The sequence below is a fragment of the Biomphalaria glabrata genome, chromosome 5 (genome assembly GCF_947242115.1).
Source record: "Biomphalaria glabrata chromosome 5, xgBioGlab47.1, whole genome shotgun sequence".
Taxonomy (NCBI): Eukaryota; Metazoa; Mollusca; class Gastropoda; family Planorbidae; genus Biomphalaria; species Biomphalaria glabrata.
The window spans coordinates 41,105,541-41,121,625 of record NC_074715.1 but is presented as its reverse complement, the minus strand read 5'-3'; the positions used below and the strand labels follow the sequence as shown (position 1 = coordinate 41,121,625).

Genomic DNA, 16,085 nt, shown 5'->3' with positions numbered 1-16,085 from the left:
TGTTTAAAAACCAGCAAACAAACACAGTATTAATCAATCTACTTTTCCATTTATTTGGATAAAAAAATACTTTTCAAACAAGTCACTCTCATTGTGTTATAATTAGTATTAAAAATGTAGTAATTATTATATAATTAAAGATTGATTAAAGTAAACTATAACTGTAAATAACAAAAACCCACATGAGTGAATGGTATTTAGAATACTTTGCACATCAGCAGAAATTGAGCTATTCTATCACATAATATTTACATATGTTAGTAATCTTAAATCTGATTAATGATTATTACATTAAAATATAGATAAGAAATATATGAGTGAGATTATTTTGCATACCAATACAATGACTAGAATAGTTTTAAACATTTCTTTTTTTGTCAGTCACATAAAAAATTACAAACTGAACACAAGGTAGTTGATTGAATGCAACCACTTTGCGGTTTGATACAATTAAATTATAACTTTAAAATCTTTAAATATATGTAATGTAAAAAGATAAATTAACAAAAAAAAGAAACAAAAAGTGAATTTTGCCTTCAGAATAGAATACAATGCCATTATTATGATCAATGTTAAAGACCTTTTTTCTTCTTTTATTTTTAAAGGACTTTTGTTAGAGTAAAGTCTTTAAAATATGTACATTTTATCATTATTTTTCATAAAGCGGAAAGCTATTCAAACTTTTCATAAAATTATTTTATTAGAATTAACATTTTCTTCACCAAGAGTTTTTCGGAAAAGTTCTGCCAAGACCTGGTTGCTATAAAATTGATAAAAACTCATTTAAAATTTAAGAATGTAGTTTATAAAAGATGTAAGTTAACACTGTCTACAGTATAAGTCAATCAAAAATTTAAAAAAAATATTTCATGTTACATCTAGAACAAAGAAAACATTTGTAATGCCATTATTTCTGATAAAAATGTATCATTCATAGTTTTATAGTAACACATGCTTAGATTGGAACTTAGTAAATAAAAAGACTAGCATAATAGCTTGGGGAAAAAATTCATAAATTAATTAGTGTATCGTTTACCAAACAAAATCTCAAAATCTGTCATGTTTCAATGAATTTATAGATTAAAATAATAGTAAGTATGCATACAAAATATGTAATTTTTTGTTTTTAAATATCCATTAAAAACTGTTCTGCAGTCTTAAAAAGACTTCTTAGCACCAAAAAAGATATTCTAACAAAGTCAAAGTCCACCCATTCCTTACTGTGTTCTGCTAGCCTTAACATGTTAACAAAAGTTATCACCCAAACCAGAAACATAAGCACTTGTGAACTGATCCCATAAAGAACATGTATATTGTGATGTCAGCTTCAGTTTAGTCACAGGCCCACAAAAGAAAAACTTAAACACATAAATTTTATGGAGCACTTTCTGTGCATGGTTTAAGCTTTTTTATTTTAAAGAACAAATTTCAAAAATGCATCATTGTAAAAGAATTATCATTAAAATTTTCTTTGAATATTACTAGGTATAAAAACAAAAAATAAAAATTATATAAAACGTTACAACCATTAAAAAAATACTCTTTTTCACAACACAATGAAACTAATATTGGCCATGAGTAAAAATTGAGTTTTTAAAATGTATAATATAGATAAGTTAATATAGATAGCACTGTATTTACCCTTAAAATGTCACTGTAATATTTAATACTGTATTTCCTATTGCATAATAGAGTTTTTAGCTATTTCCTGAAAAGAAAAAAATATTTCTGTAAATATTTTTCAAAACCATTATCATTAGATGAAATCAATAATTAGAACTATTTTATTCAAAAAGACTGAAAGCTTACCAAAGTTTTTAGGATTTCTTGATCCCAGTTTTCTTCAGCTATTTTAGGAATGGCCAATTGAAGAATTTTGCAAGCTCTTTCTGCATTTTCTTTGAATGTTTTCACAGCCATCTCAACATGAACCTAGAAATCAATTGAAACTAATTAGTTGATCATGGGAGGTATAGTGGCTGAGTGGTAAAATGCTTGGTTCCCAAACTGAAAGATCCTAGGTTCAAATCTCAGTGAAGACTGGGATGTTTAAGATGCCCCTGTGTCCACCCAATTCTAATGAGGACCTGACTTTAGTTGGGGAAAGTAAAGGGGGTTGGTCAAGACACTTTATGTAACTGTCGGCCACAGAAACAGATGAGCTTTACATTATCTACCATATAGATTGCAAGGTCTGAAAGGGGAACTTGACTATTTCATCATTATAATTTACCTCATTTCTTCTATTTAAAGAATTTCCTTTCCTTGATAATAAATCTTCAAAAATAATTTATATTTTTTAAATGTGTAAAAACTAAATTTATTTTTTGTTTCCATTCTTTAAACACAATTTTTGAAAAGCTAGAATGACCAGACACCCAAAATAAAGCTTGTTATTAATCAAACTAATTTGGCATAGAACTTACAGCTTCATGATCATCTCTCCAACTGTCATAGTCTGTCACCAGGGCAAGAGATGCATACAATAAGCCAACTTCTTTTGCTAAGACAACCTTTACAATATAACACTCAATTAGTAAAGAAAATAGGAAAAACTAAAAAAAAAAAAAAAAAAGAAGAAATGTATAACAAATAAGAAATTTCACAGAAGATGTATCAGTGTCAATAATAGATTGAGAAATACACATAAAATATATAACCAAATAACATTCACTTGAATAATTTATAATTTTAGCTCTGAGTTTCATCAATGTTGATACATAGTGTGGTACCCAATTGCTATGTATCTAAAATTATCTACAAGCTCTTATTTACTTTTCAATGTAGACTGTATTACACTTTCCATATCAAGGCAATATATCTTTAAACTGTTTTAATAGTGAAGAAAAAATATATTTAAGACATTTGTATTAAATAGTGTAGTACCACCCATGTTTTTATTCTTTCTTATGTTATAGAATAAGTTTGTAGCATTTAAGTAATAGCTAGTGAACACAGAAAAAACAAATGTCATTTGCTTCAGCAGACTTATGAATGGCTTGAAGGAAAATCCAATATGACAACAATAATTTTAAAGTTCAAATCTAACCTTAGATACACAAGATTTCAAAATTCTGTGAATGATATGGGTTAAAATGAAACTAAAATGACAAAAACTTTACAAGTGAATTAAATCATTCTAAGAAACTATCTTCATAGTATATAAATTACAAAAGTTCCTCCAAAAAAGAAGATCATTATGTCCTATGTACATCTGTCACGAGTTTTACCTTGTACTTTGAGTGCCTTGTATTTTTGTTTTGATTAGTTCACTACGTCCGGTAATGTTTAGTGGACATTCTTTGTTCATGAGAAAGTTAACCCTCTGAAGTTGGTTGAAACAGACATGTGTTTGGTCCATACAAGATTCTTAGACTTAATATTTCTGTAGGATATTAGGACTACTGTTTAGGGTGAGTTTCTTTCTTAGTTATATCTCTATTTCCTAGGAGGTTGTAGTTACTGTTTCTAGTCTTAGATTAGTTGTTGAGATTTTTAGTTCATTTCTAGTGTTGGCATTGTAAAAGTGACTGTCAGTGGTGGAGTTGTATTACTGTGAGCCAGAGTTATAGATGATGAAGGATACTGAATAGTCTTAGAGTTGTAGTATGAGTGGATGTTAAACCGCAAAGTGTGAATTGGCTGTTACAATCTTTGTTAATATTAAGATTTGATGACATTACCTTTAATTAATACCATCGTCACCATCGTCTACATAAACTGTAAATACCCATTCTATTTAATTTTTTTTTTATCTGTACATTAAATGAGTTATCCAGTCATTGCATTGATTCATTTATCATGTTATTTTAGATAATGTCAGAGGCCAGGGAAAATGAGCTAAGGCTTAAAAACAAACCCTGACAGTATCCATGTGTTTATCTAGATATGCATGTTAATTAGTCTTAAACTATACTATAAGTCATTGGTTTTCCTGGCTGATTTGATTCATGAAACCAGACCTTCCTACCTAAAAAAAAACAAGTCCAAATGTGTAACACTGATGGCTAAAATGTGTATTTTGGCACCTTTCAACTATTTTGTAGTAGCAGTTATAGATCTAGTATCACTAGCTATATCTACTTGATAATAGATTACTAGATCTAATTTATCTATTCTATAATATCTTGTGATCTAGATCCATTTTGCCTAGAGCAGATTAAATCTAGATCTAATCATTACTTTTATTCACTGATTCGGGATACCAGCAGAAAAGTCCAAAAGGTTTTGCCAAAAGGCATTTGTCCCCTAGAATGGAATAAAAAATACCCCTTTATCTTCGTGTCTCTCTAAGTATTTAAATAGCTTGTTTGTTTTTTTAAAAGCTTTTGTTCAGTTTTATGTATTATTGCTAATTTATAAATTTAGTTAAGATATTTTTGGTACATCAGCGCAGTTTAGGCCATGTCGTGCCCATATAAGTTTAGTGATTTTACTAATGGTGTTACTCTAGTCTTAAAGAAATACAAATAGACTTTTTAACAATGCAATTCAATTAATCCCATAGCTTTACATAATCATGTTTAGTCTGATAGTTTGAAGTGATATTTGCCACATTGTTTCTTTGACAGTTTGGTTCATCAATCAAAGATATAAAAGATATTTTTTTTAAGATATTGAATGAAAATATATTTTTAGATTTCTTGCTTATTCTAATTCATCTTTTACCTCTGGAACGGTGCTCATATTGACTACATCAGCACGCCATTGTCTCCATAACCTACTTTCAGCACGAGTGGAAAACCTGGGACCTTCTATTGTTATCATTGTCCCTCTTTCATGAAATTTATAATTTAATGATTTGATGCTGGAAGCTAAAATCTGAAACCAAAGAAAAATATGTAATATTATGATTTGATGTTAAATGCTATAATCTTAACTTAATTATTTTCTTCCAAAGTTTGAAATTATATTATTTTAAAAAGTAGGCTACTTATGAAAAAAAAAGTAGTGTTGACTTACTGCTCTTAACAAAGGATTAAAAGGTTCATTCATGGGAACATGACAAACTCCTGGAGCTTCTGGTGATGACCCATCAAAAAATGTAGAAACTCTTTTGGTAGTTCTGAAGTAAAAAAAATAATATTAAAATAAGGAGTGTGTGTAAAAAAAAATGCATCAATCAGTCTTCATTAAGTGGAAACAAAGTTTATTGATTTAATTGAAGTGGGATCAAACTTCAAATATATAGCTCATTGAAAATTCTTAAAACAAAACCCCAAAAAGTACCAGTGTATTTAAAAATATTTGCTTTAATGTGAAATTGGTGCATTTCTTCAATTTTGTTTAACAATTACTAATATAAAATGACTTTAAACAAAAATGACAAAACAAGCAAATAATTTTTATAAATACTTTTAATTGGAAGGTATCTTTCATTAATTTTAAAAATTTGTTTCTTTTAAAACATTATAATTGGGACCAGACCCATTTCGGATTAACGAATATTTCGATAAAACAATTATGAAAAACAACATGTTAACTAATACAGCATATAGTGATAAGCAAGTTCATCTATCTGAAACTAATCAATTTTACGTATGAAGTGCATGACAAGAGAGCCAAATGTTTCTTATAGAGTTGTAAAAGTAGTTTCCTATATCACTATATCAGATTTTAAAATACATGTAGTTCTGAACCACATATAACATTTTTCTGTTTTGTATATTACACTGACTATCTTTGGAATGTACTGTAATTCTAAGTACATAATACACTTATTCACAGTTCTTAGTTGTTGTTTTTTATTCCTAAAAATATCCTAATTTCAGTTTAGGATTATTAGGACTCCACTGTATCACAACTGTGCAGTCAACTGATATTCATAGAATACAACTACTAACGTTAAGGTTAACTGATGTCCATAGAATACAACTACTAGTTTTAAGGTTAACTGATGTCCATAGAATACAACTACTAGTTTTAAGGTTAACTGATGTCCATAGAATACAACTACTAGTTTTAAGGTTAACTGATGTCCATAGAATACAACTACTAGTTTTAAGGTTAACTGATGTCCATAGAATACAACTACTAACTTTAAGGTTAACTGATGTCCATAGAATACAACTACTAGTTTCTAGGTTACCTGTCAAGGAAATCATCAATGAGAACTATTTCTCCAGGGTGAACATTTTCCTGCAAAGAGCCACAAGCAGTTGTAGCCACCACATGGGTGCAACCCGCTGCATGTAATGCCCAAATGTTGGCTCTATAGTTAATCAATGATGGACTTAAGCTGTGCTTTCTCCCATGCCTGTCAAATAACATGGTAACTAAGTTTGATGTAATGTATCAATATATATATATATACATGTTTGCTGGTAGACGTTGCATCATATAACATAAAAATATGTATTTAAAATATTTTAAATGTTTACCATTGCAGAGAATATGTAAGACACTGATTACAAAAACAAACACATTTTTCAATAGGCAATTTAATCATTGAATAGAATTCAAGTTTATTTGTAAACTTCACATGTAATGACCGAGTGAGAATGTCAAATGAACATATATTTTGTTTGCAAATATTATTATGTTTTTTATATGTAATGCACAAAGGTAAGACAAATTTCCTCAAGGGTAATAAAGATTTAGGCCTATTATTATTATTATTATGCACATCTAATGTTAATGTGAATAGGCTCACATACAAGTCACATTAAGAAACTTTCATATATATTCTTCGTGCATAATTGCATCTATAGATCTAAATAGCTCCATATTAATAGATTATTAAATACCAGAGTAACCAGAATAAATAAACAACAAACTTGATGAATGTTGATAATGAGTAAATTGATTATATAATAAATTTGAAAAAAAAAAGATAAAACAGATATAGCATGAAAATACCTTGCAAGAAGTACACAATCAACTCCTTTAATTGTGCCCAAAATAAGACTGTCAGAGGGCTAGGTTTACAATAATAAAGGAATACAATGTTATTATTATTAAAACTAAAGAGATGAAAAAGAGATTTAGTTGTTAAATGATTTTTAAACTTCTACTATAGCTCCTATTAAAACAATATACCATACCTGACCAAAAGGAGTGTCAATATATTTTTCTTGTCTATTATCCAGGATGTTGGGATCATCTAGCCCAGATCCACCAATTATACCAATCTGCAGCGAACAAAAATAGTTACTCTTTTGAACAATTGATACCAATACATAAACAATATTCAATTTTATGATTATTATTAAAATAACATATACGTATTGTTGTTCCAATATTTTCTTGGGCCAGTATCGGAAAAGACAAACTAAAAGTATAATAAAGTTAAAATCAGAGTTTTCTCACCTTGATTGGTTTGTTGACTGAAGACATTTTGATTAAAAATTCCAAATGATTTAGCTGTTTTTAATAAGCACTATCCTAGTACTAATAATCTGTTTAAAAAAAAGAAAATTTTTCTATTTCAAAATAAAATTACTTGCAACAGAAGCCTGGGGAATAAATTCATAGTAAGAAAATTATATCTTACTGTAGATATAGCTATTATCCTGTCAAGAAAAGAAAATACACATGTAAGCCCTTAAAGTATAGTGACATACATACCAATTATGAATGATTATAGAATTATAGATCTACTCATTCTACTGTATATAAATAAATATGTTTAACTCTTTCTTTCTGTAATTATTTACCACATTCTGGTATCGTCAATTAGGAGAGAAAGAGTTAATATAGATATGGATATATATCTAATGAATTCTAATGAAATCTAGTCTATAGAGATATAAGTATATATAGGTTACTATTATATGTACTATATAAAATATACATATTATTTATATGTTATATATATTATCGAAATATTTATTATTTATTTATTTTTTGCATACAATACAAAGAACGAATCTTATCTAGGCTTCTGTGTTCTGGCTCTGGATGTAGATATTATTATATTAAAAAATTAGCCTATTAGATCTAGATTCTATATGATAGTATATGATACTTGATTACTAGATCTAATCTAGTCTCTAGACATTAGATTATAATTAGATCTAGATTCTAGATTTACAAGATAAATTCTAATATAACTTATTTAACTAGTTATTTTTATATTTATACTAACCTATTCTTCCTATAGATCTAGAAAAATAATCTAGATCTAATTCTAATGGACTCTTAATAGTCTTAAAGTTAATGGTAATTTACAGAAAGAGATAACCATCATAACCCCCCTAATACTAATATTAGTAATATGTAGATCTAGATCTGGATCTTTACTTTAGTGTCTATAGTGACACTGTCACTATAACTATAAGTAGATCTATATATATAGTCTTATCTTATAGTGTCTATGGTCTCTATATCTATATGATACTATATCCATAGTATAGTCACTATAAATTAGTATAAAAAGTATACATTTAAAATGGTCATACACCTGTTAAGTCGTTTTATTATACAGATTTAAGGTTAAGTAGATTTAGAAATAGAAACTAATAAACCAGAATCCATAATTATTATTCCTTATAAGTTATAATTAGTTAATAAACGGCCTATCATATTATGACATTAATATTAATATAAATATAAGTAGTCAAAATACAGTGTACTACACTACAACCTACAGTACTCTGATACAGATAGTAGTGTGTGCTATCCACTAGTTTAGATCTAGATCTAGATATGTATTTAGACTTGACTTTGACTGTAGTATTACTATACTGGAGTTAATAAATATTTTTTTTTGAAGACCAAAACTAGGACACCGTGTTTCTTTGCACAGCTTGCAGTTAATTCACAACGGCTTTCATAAGACATGTGTGTTTTGGCATTTCGTTGCATTGAAAGTTGAAACTCACCAAACACCGTTGATAGGCCCACGACTACGGGTAGCGTGGTTTCCTAACCTCTGTTAAATTAAGTATTGTTGGAAACAAAAGTGTGCATGGGGCACAATAATACAGCACGCCTGCAGCTGTGCTACATACAATAGCACTCCAAAAACAACAGTGTAGACTATTTCTAGATCTAGACTATTACTACTAGAAAACAAAAATAGATCTATAGCCCTGTGGCCTATATTTTGTTTTTTAAAAAGGAAGGGGGGGGGGGAGCCCGCATTGTTAGGCCTATTCACTGGACTTGGGCTAATAGATCTAGTAGAGCTTTTTTTATTACGTCATCGGCTGTTGTTGTTTTTTTTTAAATATAACAAAAATGAAGGATGATTTTTATTTTTCACATTCCCTCCCTCCAAGCTTGGCATTTCTATTTGATAATCTATGCAAAAGGTGAAATTTTGGGTCAAGGAAAGGTGAAAGGGCAAAATAAGAGAACGTGTGTTGTGTGTAAAAAAAAAAAAATAGGCCTATGCTGTTTTAAAAATGACCACTCGTTATTAAAATTTTGAGGAACAGGCCATGTCGTATGAAACTAGACACTGTATATCTATATCATGGAATGGGTTGCCTGAGCTAGCCAGGAAAACCAGTGACTTGGCAGAATTTAAGTCATTGGTAAATATGCATGACTAAATGCATGACGCGTAGGACGTAATCATCTTCTTTTTTGAAGTAACGTCTGTATTATATAAGATAAGATAAGATATCTTTGGATCTAAATAGATTATAAATATTAATAATATTGTAACAAAAATTATTTAAAAAAAATCAAGAAACATGCACAAGGAGTATTACAAATTAAACAGAATTTCTCTTTGCAATAGTACTATACAAACAAGAAACAAGATAGAACAATCCATCTGACATTTTGAAAATGGAATATTATGGAGGTTGTATCCCCTGGCCAATTCTTTTTTTTTTTTTACTTCATTTGCACGTTCCTTTCTTTAAACACTGGTTTCGGGTTCGTCTTGAGACGGGGCAGAATTTGAAGTGACTGATCAAGCCAATTCTGGAGCGCCAGAGTTTACCAAGTACGTGCATGTACATGAAAAGGGCAGCTTTCTTTCTCTTGACTAAGGCAACTTCGTTTCCTTTGCTCTCTGCGAGATTCGTACCAGCACGCACACTCTGTCTCCATGCTGTCCGGTCTTGGGCTATCTCCTCCCACATACTTTCAATGATGCCTGTGCTTCTCATGCCTCGCTGGCAGACATCTCCTTATGCTAGTCTTGGACGGCCCTTGGGTCTGACTCCCTACGCAATCTTAGCGAATAGGAGGTCTTTAGAGATTTCTTTTCAATTTGTGCATTACACCACACAAAACTAGCCTACGCTGAATTCCGAGAAGCCAATTTTTAGACAATCTTTTGCACCTTCAAATCAATGAACTTCTTGAAAGTGCAAACCCCACCCCCTGGATTATGAGTAGCCTAATTCTAGTCAATTATTTGCACCTTCATATCCATTAACTTCTTCTAAGTAGCAACTGTAGTGCGTCCACTGAAGTACAGTTGTAATGATAAGCTACTTGTCAGGTTCTTGTGTTCTTGTATTTATCAAACTAGTATTAGGTATTTCAAATGTAAATATTTATTAATATTAAATATTAATTCAATTTGTGTTTTTGTTATTATTTTCTGAACTTATAATATTTTGGCTCAAGTTCAGCCTGACAAGCACACCATACACATATAGTTGTAGATAAACTAATAAACTACGTGTATGATGTTAAATAACAATAAAATTTATTCTTGTGATATATTTACAAATGACTGATCCATGATGAATGATAATAATAGTATGAAATATCAATATGTAATAATATGTAATCTAAAATGATCCAGTTAGTCTATTTAGATAAATAACATTCAAATAATTATGAAATACATAATATATTACCTTAACTATAATAGCTAGTTCAATGGATCACATAGACCTTCAATCTCAAAAACAACAACTGGTAATATATGTAGATCTAGCCTCTAGATCAGACACTATCCACTGACGACAATTCCAAAAGTAGAAGTTCATAGTTGATACTACACCATCAGGTCTGACCAATGCAACCCGCAGTCCGGAATCTTGAACCTCAGACTCATGTAAAAGCAAATTGCACACCAGATGACCAACTGAGAGAAAGACCTCAGTCCTGTAGACTGTAGACCTAAAGTTGTACTCTCAATATATAACTGAGACTGGATAAACAAGTCTTGACACTGAGACTTGACACAGAGTCTAACACATAGACTTGACACCAAGCTAAGATCACTACTTAGACTTGACGTTAATACTTGAAATAGAGTCCTGGACTGAGACTACGACTAAAACTTAGTCTTGACGCTAAAACCCTATAGAAGATAAAAGAAAGGATTCTTCTAATCATCTATATCTAGTCTAATTATAGACTTACAAATACGAACGAATTCAAATAGAAAAACTATACAATGAAAAATAAAACTCACCCTAAACAGGGGTCAAGATAATCCAACAAGAAAATGTCCAAGGCAAATGCTAAGGCTATCCAGTAACAAAAACCAAGGAGAAATTCAAGAGCTCTCAAAACACGTCTATATGTACCAACGTACAAAACAATGGAGAGACTGTACTAGACGATAAATGACGCAAATCACACACACACTAAATTTACGTCACTAGAAGTTGTGACAAGCAACAAAAGCTCAGTCCTCTAGTCTACACAGAAAATATTAATAGTGTAATGACGTCATCAATATAGTGATCAACGCCGCACTATCAATTAGAGAAATAATTCTACTATACAGTTACATAGATAACTGCGACACTATTGTATTAGACTAAAAGCAATAATAATAATAATAATAATAATCTTTATTATCTAGAAGAAAATTTTCTTACAATTTTTGCATTATACCACGCAAAACTAGCTAAGGCTGAATTCCGAGAAGCCAAATTTTGGACATTCTTTTGCATCTTCAAATCAATGAACTTCTTGAAAGTAGCAAATGAACCAGTAATGCTTCCGCCAAGTACAGGTGCTAGTATAAGCTATTATTGTAATAAAGTAGAATAAACCTAATCAGGAGTTGATGGCCAACCATGTCTGTGGCATTTTAGAGAGGATCTTTTCCCTTTGAGAGTGACATTGTTGGGGAAAGCCTGGGCGCTAAATTTGCGAGTGCTGGGCACATCAACAATCGCCTCTCTTCCATACAGACCAGAACCAAAGAGATGGAGAGTGATCGCTATTCGGGGTCATGTTGATGGAGCGCTTGCCGGAGAGCAGTGATCTTACCAATGCTTTCATGTCTACGGAGCTCCAAAACCAGATTTTCTGTTAGGGTTCGTAAAACGATGCACTAGCTGGAACGTGAAGAAGACTCTCTGCACCGTGCACGATAACCATTCATCGACAGCTTGTCCATCGCGACAAGAAGCAATTCTTCAGTAAAGTTATTGACAGTTTCGATAGCAAAAGTCAATATTTACATATTTTTTTTTTACAGTAGGGAGGCACGGGTCGCACGGGTAAACTTAACAACGTATACAGTAAATAGTTTGTTCGCTCGTTTAATTTTTTTATTTCATGAAACAAGCATTTACAGTGCTCTTAATATCACACAGGGCAAGAAAAGGGTGGGGGTGCACTATTTTTTTTTTAATAATCTGCGTAACTAGAAAGTAATAAGAAAGTTAAAGCTATGACTAAAGTCATAGGTCGTAACTTGCACCCACTGCAAAAAATCCTGCTGGCACCTCTGGACTAGAATTTCGGTTGCTGTAGACAATTTAGTATTTTCCCCAGACATGCTTGGAGAGTTTTACCATTGCTGCATATGCCTCTTCCCTATTCTTTTTGTCAGCACAGCGTCTAAATCTAGGTTGCTGGCTATTGTTGGTCCCAAGTAGGTGAATTCATGCACCACCGTAAGTGTGTGATTTCCAATATGTATCACTGGTACCAGGACTTCGGTCTTGTAGAGGCTTAAAAAAAAGTTTCCCTTTCAGACCTTGTGGTCTATAGGGCAGATGATGTAAAGGTCATCTGATTCTGTGGCCTAGGGTTAACGAGGGTGTCATGTGGCTAGCACAACGACCAAACGCCTTTACTTTTCCCCAATTAATGTCAGGTACCCATTAAAGCTCAGAAGCGCCCGAAGATCCCGAAATTAAAAATCCCAGTCTTCACCAGGATTTGAACCCCGGACCCCGGTTCAAGCGCTTTACCGCTCAGCCACTGCGCCTCCTGTAGAGGCTTATTGTAAGGCTAAACTCTACACAAGCAGCTGCCAGATCATTCACAAGTCTCTGTAGTCCTTCCCTTCTTGTGAATGAGATATTAGTGCCGCATCATCGGTGAACAGCAGTTCCTCAATCAAGATATGCCGTCTCTTCGTTTTTGGCTTTAAGGCGTGCAAAGTAAAATGGCTTTCCATCGGATCTACTGTGGATATATATTTCATTCCAAGGATTTAACTGAAAAGGAGATTCCGAAAAGTGTTGGAGCCATAACACATGTTTGTCTTACTCCGCTCTTGTTGGAGAATGGCCTAGAGGCGGAACTATCAAACTGTACAGTGCCCTGCATATTTTCATGAAAGTTTATTAAACCCTAATTTTTTGCATAATCATTATATATATATATATATATATATAATGCTAAAATAATACAAATCAGTCTAAGCTGGTCTTTGAAGTGTTTCCGTGGGGCGCCTCTGTTACGTCGACCACCTTTTAGCTCACCAAAAAAGACTGCCTTTGGCATACGTTCGTCTCCCATACGGGATACGTGCCCTGCCCAGCGTATCAAGGATTGGCCTCTTTAGTCACACAAGAAGTTGCAAAGGGAAAAGATCGTCTCGCGAGACGTAAAATGCCACACAGACAGAATTGCCACCGTATGTCCATGATGGACCGCAAGCATCTTTGGTGAAAGCGCTGAGGAAGTCTTAGTTGTTTTCTGTATAGTGTCCATGTCTCAGAGCCATATAGAAGGGTTGAGAGAACCACCGCCTGGTAGACATTGATTGTAGGCAGGCGGAGCGATTTGTTCCGCCAAACTATCGCCTGAAGGCGTCCAAAAGCGCTACTGGCCCTGGCCAAACGGTTATCAACTTCCCTTGAAAGTGAGGCGTCATTTGACACTATACTACCACGTTAAGGGGCTGTCCGTTTACGGTGATCTTTGTGGCTGAGTATGTTTTATTGGGTGACTTCTGGATAAAACTTCTGTTTTCCCGAGGTTTATAGACAAACCGAAAGAGGCGACAGCGTATGCAAATTCGTTTACCGAGTTCTGGATATATATATATATATATATATATATATATAAACATACAGGGCTTTTTTGTGACGGTACGCACCGGTGCGGCGTACCGGTACTTATTTCAATGTGGGAAAACATATTATTTGTCTTGTATTTTAACGTTTATTATTAATATATTAGTAGTAAAAAGGTAGGCAATCCATCACTGAGTACACGCTCCTAATCACTGAGTACCGCACATATTTTCTTTTACAAAAAAAAAAAAAAAAACACAGTGTAATGCGTGTATATATATATATATTTAATTTATGACACAACCCCCCTTTTTTAAATTTCGCTTATATATATATTTATTTGCATTACACACTGGCTATGCTTGTTGATTTGTCCCCGATTTATATTGTTTTATTTTGGCCGGAACATCCCATCCTTTTCGTTTTTTTAAAATATTAATTTTCAATAAACGGGCCACATTTTAACGATTCCCCCAAACATAATTTTTTAGCCCGTCTGTTACAATGAAAGTAAACGGCCCGCTCTCTTTCTCTTCCCTTCTCTCTCTCTCTGGAACACCTATTTTTTGTTAGTTTTTAAACCTGCACATCCTGATTTCTCCGACATAGACTTTTGACTAGATGTGGAAAGACCCGCAATATAACGCCCCCCCCCCTCCGCTTTTACAATTTTCGGCCCTTTTTTTTTTAAATTACAATGACAACCCTGAACTTTTTTTAGCATCCTCTCATTGATCGACCTTTCAACACACACTTATCAGCTTTTAAATTCTACATAGGCCTATTTAGCACCTTTAGCGTTCGTTTTACCTTTTTTTTTTCAACCTTTGATTATAAGGCAAGCAATGCGAGGTATTAGACTCCGTAAACATTTTTTTAGAAGTAGCCTATATACCATCAGTTTCAGGCATAGAGAGAAAAAATGCGTTTTCCGAACGCTCCATTCCCTTATCATACACTACATTCTAAATACTGGTATAAGAAAATATCACTTTTGTTTTTATTAATTGTAATCATTTATTTGATTCCTTTTGAATGTTGAGAAATGACAGCGCTACAAAGTATCATTCCTTGATCTCTTTCTCTCTCTATAGAAAAAAAAATCTAGTTTTCTCTTGTTTGATGTTATAAGATTAGTTTTTTTTTTTATTATTTGAATCTGATTTAGAGGAAAGGAAATAATTCGCTTAAAAAATCTGGAATTTTTGTTCTATTTCTATTTATGCTTTCTATATAGAGGGCGTCCTTTTGGAGAAATAACCAAAATAAAATACAAAGGTTGATAGAAAGCTTGGAGTCTTTCGCGAATTGAGGTATTCAGGTTGCGAATATGTTATAACCGCATCTTACCAAACACATAGGGAGCAAAAAGAACATGTGCACCTGTTTTTTACAGGCAACTAGAAAAGATTATTTCTGGAGATTATTTTGAAGAGGCAGCAGGTTTCCGTCCTATCACTTTTTACTTTAGCCATTTTTTTAGAATTATTATTATTAAATGCGTTGTAGACGCCCGGAGAACCAATTTCTGAAGCCCCGAAAGGCATGACAACATTTTGCGATGGGGCTCCACCCAGTATCTGCTGGGAAAGTTTTCAGCACTCCCCATTACTGCATGGAGGATAAATCTGTGTTAAACTTTAACGCAATATTTAAAAAAAAATATCTTAGATGTAGAATGTAGATATTTACTCACCCACTTCTACTTTCGATTTTAAATATCGTTTATAAACGATACTTTTAAGATCGATACTTTTTTCTTATAATCACTATTTTATGTAATTTCGTGTTTTCTTTTTCTGAATCTTCAACTATCCCACAATTTGCAAACTAGATCTACTTGGTCAAACTTTTTGTAAAAAAATGTTCAAATGTTTTAATGAAAATTAGCATTATTTTATTTTACTAAAACTAGATCTATATAGATCTAGATAGGTTATAATTTCACAAGTATTGATATGG

At 32.2% G+C, this 16,085-nt stretch overlaps 1 protein-coding gene across 7 annotated transcripts; it reads right to left on the bottom strand.

The window, feature by feature from the left end:
* Positions 1–29: 29 nt before the first annotated feature.
* LOC106064987 (S-methyl-5'-thioadenosine phosphorylase-like) lies at positions 30–15,844 on the bottom strand. Of its 7 annotated transcripts, none has more exons than XM_056029534.1 (10): positions 15,820–15,844; positions 7,309–7,397; positions 7,044–7,130; positions 6,859–6,917; positions 6,089–6,256; positions 4,963–5,065; positions 4,669–4,821; positions 2,427–2,513; positions 1,810–1,932; positions 30–1,708 (listed from the first exon to the last, which is right to left on the bottom strand). In XM_056029534.1, the coding sequence occupies exons 2-10, from the start codon at positions 7,333–7,335 to the stop codon at positions 1,679–1,681; spliced, it is 837 nt and encodes a 278-aa protein (XP_055885509.1). In that variant the 5' UTR covers positions 7,336–7,397; positions 15,820–15,844; the 3' UTR covers positions 30–1,678. The 7 variants fall into 7 exon arrangements, with proteins under 7 accessions (XP_055885509.1, XP_013079148.2, XP_013079145.2 ...); XM_013223694.2 differs by lacking the exon at positions 15,820–15,844 and adding an exon at positions 8,730–9,056; XM_013223691.2 differs by lacking the exon at positions 15,820–15,844 and adding an exon at positions 8,823–9,056.
* Between the last annotated feature and the right edge of the window lie 241 nt (positions 15,845–16,085).